This window comes from Melitaea cinxia, chromosome 8, assembly GCF_905220565.1.
Source record: "Melitaea cinxia chromosome 8, ilMelCinx1.1, whole genome shotgun sequence".
NCBI classification, from domain to species: Eukaryota; Metazoa; Arthropoda; class Insecta; order Lepidoptera; family Nymphalidae; genus Melitaea; species Melitaea cinxia.
Genome location: NC_059401.1, coordinates 11,533,721 through 11,544,879, shown reverse-complemented (window position 1 = coordinate 11,544,879; position 11,159 = coordinate 11,533,721). Strand labels below are relative to the sequence as shown.

Genomic DNA, 11,159 nt, shown 5'->3' with positions numbered 1-11,159 from the left:
TCACTTTATTTTTGTCAAAGAAACTGTTGTAACTAACAATTTACATGTGTGTAGGATACTCTATAAAATAAAATATCTAAGATTGACGACATAGAAGACAGAATTGGTTTAGGCATCTAAAGTCCAAAAAATAACATTGAAATAAGATTAAATGAATGCAATAAATATTAAATATTATAACTGAATAATAAACATACTTTATTTAGTTCAGAATTAATGTTATATGGCCTAACGTTTATCAATATCCTAGTTAATTGTTTGGTTATTCATATTAAATTGAAAATTCATAAATTTTTCAAATATTAACTAATTATGAGAAACTTGATATATAAATGATCTTGTTAACTGTTTTGGAAAGCTGTACCAAAGTACAAGTGAGTCAGTGTTAATAAAATACAAAAAGTTTCTGTTTTTTTATACTTTTAATATTATACTTGTAAATTAGCCACAATTATGGAACACGTGAATTTAATCCTTAAGCTTCTTCTTGGGGCGGAGGTTGTTGGTGTGCCCACATTTGGTCTTGCGGCAGTTAGTTGCACGAGGATGCAGACGGGCATAACATTTGCGGCAGATCATTTTCTCACAGTTGTACTTCATGGCCAAGATACGAAGAGATGGTTCAATTGTACCTATAACATTAATTCAAGAATTGTCATATGCTATAAAACGCACTGTTATATTTATTCTTTATGCTATTATTTACAAAACTAACCTCCACGAAGCCTTAGTACAAGATGTAGAGTGGACTCTTTCTGAATATTGTAATCAGATAAGGTACGACCATCTTCAAGCTGCTTTCCAGCGAAGATCAAACGCTGTTGGTCTGGCGGGATTCCCTCCTTATCCTGAATCTTAGCTTTAACATTTTCTATGGTGTCAGAGGCTTCAACCTCGAGAGTAATAGTTTTACCCGTAAGGGTTTTCACGAAGATTTGCATGATGAAGCTGGAAATTGTTTGAATAAGTTATATAAAACGTTAATTTTTTTTGCCCTATGAAAAACGTATTGTAAAGAAAAACAAATTCTAATAGTTCTCGTCAGGACTACATGCCACGCGGAATTTCAAATATGGAATGGTTACAACAATGGAATGTAGTTATTATTAAATAGGTACATTCACAGATACGAAAGAAAAGCATAGGAATCAAAGGGCAGTGTCTAAAGAGGATTATATCATTTATTTAATTACAATTTTGATACTAACCTTCACGAAATGTGCTCGATCAACTGTCAAACAACTAAAAAGAAAGATCTTCTTTTTGTCAAAACCACAGATTAGGTCAATACCAGTAAATCTGCAACAGATACGTGAAATAAGTATGTATTAATTTCATTGTAATTATTAACAATATATATATATATATAAATTATATATATATATATATATATATATATATATATATATATATATATAAAAATTTAATCAAATATTTTTTGCTACAAATTTTATCATGGCTGTGTGGCTACGGCACTATAGAATTTAGCCACCCCCTCTCATCTCGTGGGTGTCGTAAGAGGCGACTAAGGAATAACACAGTTTCACTACCACCTTGGAACTTAAAAAGCCGACTGATGGCGTGGGATAACTATCCAACTGCTGGCTTTTAAATGCACAGGCCGAGGACGGACAGCAGCGTCTTCGGTGCGACAATGTCAGCCCTGCGGTCATCAACCCGCCTTCCCAGCGTGGTGACTATGGGCAAAAACCTCCATGAGTTCACGCCTAAAATTTCGGCCCTTAGTTCCCGACAGCCCCACTATTCCCGGCTTGGCAGACTTCGTCGAGTCTTCACTTCGAAGATTCCGTAATGCTTGGAAACAAAAGTCTTCGAACAATGCGTCCTGCCTGTGTCAATATACGGAGCCGAGACGTGGACACTGACGAAAGGACTAGTCCACAAGTTTAGAGTCGCTCAACTTGCAATGGAACGGGCTATGCTTGGGGTTCTCTCAAAGACAGAATTAAAAATGAGACTATCCGCGAGAGAACGAAAGTAACCGATATAGCCCACAGAATTAGCAAGTTGAAGTAGTGGGCAAAATGGGTAAAGAACTCATTATAGACGGCGCCACGGTTCGCTTAAACCGAATATAAAAATCATCATATCAAAAATTCCGATCTAGCGGGTACATTGTTCCATAGCTTAATTGGTTAGAGTGCCGACACGGTCAGTCGGAGACGCGGATTCGATACCCGCTGGAACGGTCAATTTTTGATATGATATTCAAAAATGTTTATAATTCCTAATGTGTGGGTAAAACAAAAATAAAATCGTACATATTAAAAAAAGAGTGATTTTAGAGGAAGGTTTTAATGTATAATACATTAATAATGTAGAAGACGAACACTAATAGTTTTTACAACCGTGTTAAGCCGTCGGTCCCGGTTGTTATCATGTACACCTGATAGCGATCGTTACTTGTAGTAGAGAATATATCCGCTAACCCGCATTGGAGCAGCGTGGTGGATTAAGCTTCTCCTACATGGGGAAAGAGGCCTATGCCCAGAAGTGGGATATTACAGGCTGAAGCAGATCAGTGACTAATGACGAACTGGACGACCGTAATTTCAAAGTCTTAAGTAGTGTTTCTTAACCATCTTTTTAAAAGATTCCAGTGATGTTGTACGTCTAATGTGTAATGGTAAAGTATTCTATAACCGTGCAGCCTCAATGCTAAAAGACTTGCTGTAGAAGGCAGTAGTAGAGTGATTACAGATTTTCAAAGTAAGATTTTCACTAGAATTAAGTGATCTATTAAGTGAGTCACAGAAAAATTGGAAGCGTTCTTTCAAATAAGATGGAAGAAAGGGATTATATAATACAGAATATAGGAGAGATAGTACATGAGTATTCCAGCGCAAACGTATATAGGAAGCCACTCGAACTTCGCACGGAACTCAGAGACGCGGTCATACTTGCGAAGACCAAATATGAACCGTTCTTCTTCTTTATGTTGGATAACATTGTCATAAAACTGTTTGAGTCCATTAATGTCCTCCACCACGCATTCTACTTTTTATTGAAATTTTGTGTTTCTCGGAATTGATAACTGTGGGAAGCCACTACATTCCAAGGACAATAATATTTAATCCTTAGTACCTATGAAATACAGCTTAAATTGGCTTGTTTAATAAGAGGCTCATATATAATGCCTCTGGGAAGTACCTCTTATGTACAGTTAAATTTAGGTACAAACAGTGTTACAAACCTCAAAACTCCTATAATTTATATTCGTATATTTTTTCATATGCTAAAATAGAGTAAATTGGGAGATTATATCCTAAAATCGTTTTATCGGTATTTATTCACCAAAATCGCGAGTTTCAGCGATAAATCGGTAACTTTTATATCACTGACTCACAGCATGAATGGTTACAAAAAGAATAAAAATTAAAGATATACCTAATCAATTTTTTCAATACATGTGGGATACCCCCAACAGCTTTCCCCCTCGAATAATTAATATTAAAAAGAGATAGTTACAATCTATTCGATGAAAAGGGGAATAGCCCAAATTTTTTCAAGAGGTTTGCCATATAAATAAAAAAAAGTATCTTAATAGTTGAAAAGCGTGAAATCTACCAAAATATACCAATTATTCTTTACCAATTCAATACTGTTCCGGGTACCTCAAAATCTACCAAAAAAGTAGAAATCTACTAAATCTGGTCACGCTGGCAACGTCATCGACTATGGAGCATGTCATCGACCACGACCGCTGAAATTGCCGTTCCACTAAACGTAAAAAAGTCGCGGTCGTTGTAGACGAATTTTATAGGTGGAATTGGAACGCATATTTGAGCGCTGTGTATTCGCAATATGGCGGCATGATAAAAACACGCCGCAAAAAAATAGGCCCCTGCCAGAGGGGTGAGTAAATATTTCACTCCATGCGATATATACTCAATAATATTTGGAGTAAAACTTAATTAAACATTGATTCCCGTAAATATATCGTTGCGTTTTTGACAAAACGATTGAGAGATAATGACTTGGAAAATTCATCAAGTTCTGATGACATTCACAATTTGACATTGTGCGATGTGGTTGCTAACAGTGACGTCATATATGACGTCGAGTGATCGCTCGCGACGACCACGGGCCTTCGGTAGAATAATAGAGAGGGTGTAATGGTCGTTCCGGATGTTTAGTGGAAAGTACTCACTGTATAATCATATATGTACATATAAGAACTGCGTTCAATAATCAATGTTTATTTAAATGAATCCAGTTAAATAAATCATTTATTCTTAAATTATAAGGGAAAAATTAATTTTTTTTTTCTTTAAATAATCTTATAAGATTTTCATATTAGTTTTTATTCAATATACACAACTACGATATATACTTGAGATTTCAGAACGTCATCCATATTCGATAAGTAGGTACTTGTTTCGTAACAGGTCGAATCTTTAACTGCATTATTTTTGAGAATATCGTGTCGCAGTATTCATAGTTTTTCAAAATGTACCATCAGCTAAGTAAAGTTACTGGCAGGCTGGTTGCTGCAACCAATTTGCAGAGTCCCCTTTTCCCAGTTGTAAGTCAAATACATTAATACCTTTTTTCTATATTACACAAAATTATAAAGTTTATATTGATATCGATTATGATTACAAGGCACCCATTGCTCTGCAACGAGTGGACCCCCCAGCAATTCAATACACCACCGCTCATTTGTCTACGGTGACCGAGGCCTCAGCCTGCTCCGCTCCAGGTCCCAAGCGCCTCATTCCTGGTACCAACATACCCTATGCGCCTGTTAACGAGACAATTAAGAAACGTCAGGAACTCTTCCAGGTAGTTGAATGAAATTTATCACAACTAATTATTAAACACATTAAAATTGATTTTCATATCCCTTTTTCCTTTTTTGACGTGACAACGTCTAATAAATCGGTGAATGCCGGCTGCATGCACGCAAAAGGATGACTGATTGTAGCGTTACGCTCATTGTACGCTTGCGCCACATCTATCTCTATTCCACTCGATTGGCCTATGCGTCTGAGATGTTTTGTTATGACATTGTCACGTTAAACTATCGTCCGTAAACCAACTTTACAGACAATTTTATTTTTTCATTTAAAAAAATGAACAAATAAATTTATGTAGAAATAACTAAATGTATTATTTTATTTCTTGCTGTGTGGTTACGGCAGTACAGAATATAGCCACGCCCTTTTCTTCTCGTGGGTATCGTAAGACAAGGTCACCAACCCGCCTGCCCAGCGTGGTGACTATGGGCATATGAGTTCATGCAATTTTTGGCGTGAACTTGTAAAGACCTAAGTCCAGCAGTGGACTGTGATAGGCTGATGTGATGATGTGATAATTTATTACTTTAACACTTTACTGCAAATTTAAAATTACATAAGGTAAAGAACAATATTCTAACTTTAAAAAAGTAAAAACCTTTTTTAAAAATTATTTATTTATTTATTTATAGGACAACTTACAAAAAACATACACTGATACAGATTTACAACACTATAACTATATTTAAGCTTAATTATGTGTCATATAAACAATTTTAAAAATGGTATGTAATATTTACTATGTAAAAGCTATTATTATTTCACTAGTAAACTTTATCTTTATTATTTGTTTGTACGCTGTTATTTAATTTTTTTTTTTTCTGATTTAATTATGTATGATAAAAAATATAACGTGACAAAATGTAAATAGATTATAGAACTGCATAGGAAACTGACTTATCCAATTAGACTATTAACATTAAAACATTGTTTCTTCATGTATGTCCTTTCTTTCACTGTCTTTAATTATTATTTTATTTAATTGCATTGTTGCAATTTTCATAAAAAAATTGGATATTTGTTTTTTGTTTTTTTTGGTTATTTTGTCTATGAACCCTTATTGATTTCTATAACTTTTTTAATAAAAAATTTAAGCCAATAAACTTCTTTTTACCACACCTATAGTTAGTTATTTCTGCATAATAAACTACCAAAATTTTTTAATTTTAAAAACTTATACCCAGATTATTTTTACTGTCAAAACTCAATGAACATTGTTTTCGTTTCAGAAAGATAATGACTTACCAATTTTCCTGAAGGGAGGCCCCTTCGATAGTATCCTGTATCGTTTCACAATGCTGCTGTGTGTTGTTGGTTTAATTGGTATTGGCCACACAATTTACATTCATGCTGTACCCAGAAAGCAATAAATAAAATAGTTTTATGTCATTAAATTATGTATTAGTTGCTTGATTTTAAATAGAAGTCACGAACTACAGACAATGTTTTGTTTTATTTACTAAAGTGGTCTTCAATAAAAATATTCAAATTCAAATAATTGCTGATTTATTTTTACGGCTAATGAAGTAATATTGCCAGATTTAAGTTTAATCCTCTAATCTAACTTCTAAATGGTCGAATGCATTTTATCCATAAATTGGTTAAAGTTTTTGTTAATAGTTACCTACACACCCATACATGGATTTTTATTCCACTCGTGCTATACATAACATACCACCTTTAACAGTAAAATGTATTGCTCATAAAAATAAATTGTAACTAACAATAAGAATATCTCTTTAAGACTACTAGCATACAACATAAAACAAAGTTAAATAACTGTCTGAATGAACTAAACAATAATAAATGGAAATTGGTCGACAAATATTTTTTCTCATGAATAGCAAGAGTTATGCAATAAATGTTCTATGATATCAATTATCTCGATAATTTTAGGGATATTCATGGATACTAGTACTTATCAACTAGTAAAAAGGATCCTATCGTTAGGAACTCTTGCTTTCTAAATAGCCCACTGGCGCAGTTTGTAGTGTCTCCTTGTGTCCAGTTGTCCTTTCTGCTCCGGAGGTTGTAGGTTCTATTCCAACCCTGAGTCGGAGTGTAATATATATATTTATTTATACTGGTATTATTTATAATATGTATGTATATTAACGAGGACGCGTTGGCGCAACGATCATAGCACTGGTTAAAAGGCTGTTGCGCTGGTGGTTGCGAGTTCGATCCCGAACACGAGAAACATTTGTATTGGCCATACATATGTTTGCCGTGGTCTTGGTGTTTGTGAGCCCTTGTGGGCCTCCCCACCGTGCCTCGGAGAGCACGTTAAGCCGTTAATCCCGGTTGTCATCATGTACACTTGATAGCGATCGTTACTCATATTAGGGATTTAATTTAATTAACCCGCATTGGAGCAGCGTGGTGGATTTATCTCTGATCCTTCTCCTACATGGGGACAGAGGCCTATGCCCAGCAGTGGGATATTACAGGCTGAAGCGTAAGCGCGTGTGTATCAAAACAAATCGACTGTCCCAACGTATAATATCGAAATTGAAAAAAGGCACTACATTTCTTACGCTGAATGATTTGTTAAGTATCGATAATAAGTAAAACTCATGAAAAATGTGCTTTTATGTGTATTTTATAGCATTTTCTCTTTTTTTCTTTGAAAATATACATAAAAAGTAGTTTTTTCATGCAATAAAAAAATAGAAAATTTTCAGTTTCGATACTGTACATAGAGACAGTCGAAATATGTAGCTATATCAGTCAGCTGTTTATTTATTTATTTAATAAGAACCACTGACAGAATTATACTTTATATCCCTATGGAAAAAATCCCCTACAACATGAACAAATGCAGACCAAATTCACATACCGACTTATAAGAATCTATCAGATCTCATAGACTCTCATAACCTGCATGTACAGCAATGCTTGCTTTTCTTAACAACGCGACTGTGTGGGTATGTACCTAATAGATAATTTAAATTCTGGAGCTCATTGAAATATACAAGATAAGGAATTATAAACCATTATGAAGGAAAAATAAAAAGTATATAAGAAGACGTGTTTATATACCTTTCCTTTCTTGCAATTATTGCGGTAATTTTAGGAGTAATCGTGGATACGAATACTATCATATTTAGATTTTATCATTAGATTAGAATGGGAGAACAAACAAAAAATGACGTTTCATTGACATTCACCAGATTACTCCCAACTAAAGTAAAAAGCATTAATAGGCCTGCCCAAAAGGCCTGAAGAGGCTATGAGAAAAAAAAATTGTGCTGGCACCTCTTTCTCCACCCCCTACACACTTTTCGTAACGCTCTCGTCACGCACTCACCAGCTTACTCCCCTAGTCAAACGTGCGCAAAGAAGTTTTATTTATCTAAAAAAACGAGTGTGCTTTAGACCACACGACTAAAATACTTAAAACTTCTGCACAATAGACCTGAGCTGTGTCTTAGATATACGAAACGTAACTGGCTATGAGAGAAAGAAAACGTGTGCTCACACCCCTCTCTCTTGCTCCGTTAGCCTCGCCCGATCACACTTTTCGTAACGCTCTCGTCACGCATTTACCAGCTTACCTTTACTTACGTATGTGAAATAACACGTTGCTCGAAGCCTGCACCGCACTAGTTACGTATCGTAGTTTTGCTAAAGAACCCCAACACACCCAATTGGTTTACGTAATACTTGAACGCCGCTAATTGGTTTAGAAAATATATATATCTACTATTTTTTTTATGATAATATATTATATTAGGTAAATATATTATAAATATAATATATTTTTTTATGATAATATATTAGGTAAATATATTATAAATATAATATATTTTAGTAAATATATTAGGTAAAACAGTGAACGCCATGAAATTTGATAAATCAAAGTGACTATTCAAAAAATGTCTTATAATGTGCAGTAAGCGCTAACTTCTGATATCGGGTAGGAATAATAATAAACAGTTTTGTCAGAAAACATTTTATTTTGTCATTTTAAAATACATAGGTACTTCTTTAAAACTATTATTTGCTAATACTTGATATACATACCTAGTTATAAAGCACAATTTAACTTTAGTAAATGTTTTTACGCTATATCTAGTGTAGTAGTATAATAATTTATATAATTGCATAAACTAAAATAAATGCAGATCAGGTAAGTACATACATTGATAATAAGATTAGTTTTAATCATAACATAAATAGATTATGTAACGACTGTATCTACGATCACGACAGAATATTTTAGGCTTTTGGGATAGCAATTGAATTTATAGTTATAATGAGTGTGTAATTAGTTTTTTGGCCAGTGTGACGTGTACGAGCAATCGATACCTACAAAAAAAGGTACATTACTTGACAAAAATGTGATTGTGTGTGTTTTCCTTTGTGCTTACAAAGGAAATAAAATCGACTTCAATTACATCGACCAATAATACAATGTAGGGACGTGAAAAACAGTCCAATAAATACCAATTATTAGGACTCAAAAACTACTTGGCAGATCGCAATTAAATTTAAATACGATCATATGACACGCGCCACCTTTGGATTAAAAAAATCATCGAAATCGGTCCACCCAGTCATAAGTTCAGTAGTAACATACATAAAAAATACAGTCGAATTGAGAATCTCCTTCCTTTTTGAAGTCGGTAAAAAATTTAAGTGCCTGCTACAATCTACTTCACTGTAGTAACTAATGTTGACTATATAAGTATATATTTATTTTAAAAGGGAATTACCGATTTTAATAAAAAAAAATATGTATCGATTTCTTTTCTAAAAATAATTTATAAAATAATGTGTATCATACATAATAATATTTTTGTAATACATATTTTGTTTTTCCAAAAACGATAGATTATACACTACTGAGACATTTTATAATTTTAAAGAAAAAAGTGAGTAAGTTAGCACCCAACCTATACTTCAGATTGGCCTTTTTAATTCAATCAATAGTACCTAGTAGGTTAACTAATATTAGTAGCTTTAGAGAATTATTATTGGTAAATTAAAAAAAAAGATATACAAAAATAAAATAGGAGTCGCTTATATAAAAAATAACAATGACAAAAAAAAACTTTTCACTTTGAAAAATCTAGAAAATATTAGAATTCGCAGTAGGTGCATCAAACATTGCCGTATAAGCTCGAGCCTTAATCTAACTACTATTTAAAACTAACCGCAACGTTACATAGCGTACAGGTTTGTAATATTAACAATAACATTTTGGACTAAACATTTTCAAGCTAAAATTATGCAGTAACTAATAACAGACAATATAAGTATGAATGTGAAATCAGTATCTGAAAAAAAAAACAGATAATTTATTTAACATGTCATAGAAATTTTAGTATTTTGTAGAAATCCTTGCAATAACTGCAAATATGTAATAAATGCTTTTTTCATGTGATAGATTTTCAATAATTTTATTTCATATCTTGTAAATATTTAAAGTATGTAATCAAAACTATCTTACTAATTATTATACTATACAAATCTCCTACAAAAGCTAGACATGTAATGTGAGAAGTATTTCGTTGACCTAATGTACCACTAAATAAATATTTTTATGTAATAAAATTAAAAAACTAACAATTTATATTATAACACACTGAAAAGGAACAGTTGCCACAATATTTCAAGTATGTTTTAATATGTATGTAATACAAAATTATAGACTTTCGATTAACTTATCAATTTGGGAATTATCGTAGAATTTTATCAAGTTTTATAACAAGACGACGTAACACTCACTATAAACACAATATTGAAATGGAAAATTTTATATACTAATTCAACTTTTAAATATAGATTCATATCTTCTTAAAATAATAATTTGGTCGCTTTAGTGCAGTAACAAAACATTCCAATTTGAAGTTGTTTGTAAACATATTATTCGTAACATTTTAATAAAATTTACAAAAAATAAATACACTAAACCTTTAGTATTTTTCGTTGATTACAGATTATAATAACAATAATTTCATAACTTTTCTATAAATTAAATTGCTTACACTTATAAAACGTACAAGTTTATGTACCTACTTACTACACTAGTTAAAAATAAAAAAAGTAGTTTTCATAAAATATAGGAACCAAAAAATTACAAAATATTTTCGATATAAAGTAACGTTATTAAAATTAAAAATATCAGATTTGATACTTAAATGTGTTAAAAGTTAGAGAATTTAATGAGATCAGTAATAAATTCTACGGTTTCCGGTATAAAAATTGCAAATTTTCCACAAAAAATATAGGTAGGCGAAAATATTCTGACTGTAGAAATAAAATACGAAGAATATCGCAGAAGTACATTATTTTTTAAAGTAAAGAAATACTAGAAATTTTGATCAATAATCA

General features: G+C 32.4%; 2 protein-coding genes across 2 annotated transcripts; one reads left to right on the top strand and one right to left on the bottom strand.

Annotated features, from left to right (window-relative positions):
* Positions 1-403: 403 nt before the first annotated feature.
* On the bottom strand, positions 404-1,320 carry LOC123655691 (ubiquitin-60S ribosomal protein L40). Its single transcript, XM_045591447.1, has 3 exons — positions 1,209-1,320; positions 716-948; positions 404-632 (listed from the first exon to the last, which is right to left on the bottom strand). Exons 2-3 carry the CDS (start codon positions 939-941, stop codon positions 469-471), a joined length of 390 nt encoding a protein of 129 aa, XP_045447403.1. The 5' UTR covers positions 942-948; positions 1,209-1,320; the 3' UTR covers positions 404-468.
* A 3,034-nt stretch (positions 1,321-4,354) lies between these two features.
* On the top strand, positions 4,355-6,263 carry LOC123655690. The gene is made up of 3 exons (XM_045591446.1): positions 4,355-4,546; positions 4,627-4,806; positions 6,050-6,263. The coding sequence occupies exons 1-3, from the start codon at positions 4,472-4,474 to the stop codon at positions 6,188-6,190; spliced, it is 396 nt and encodes a 131-aa protein (XP_045447402.1). The 5' UTR covers positions 4,355-4,471; the 3' UTR covers positions 6,191-6,263.
* The last annotated feature ends 4,896 nt before the right edge of the window (positions 6,264-11,159 follow it).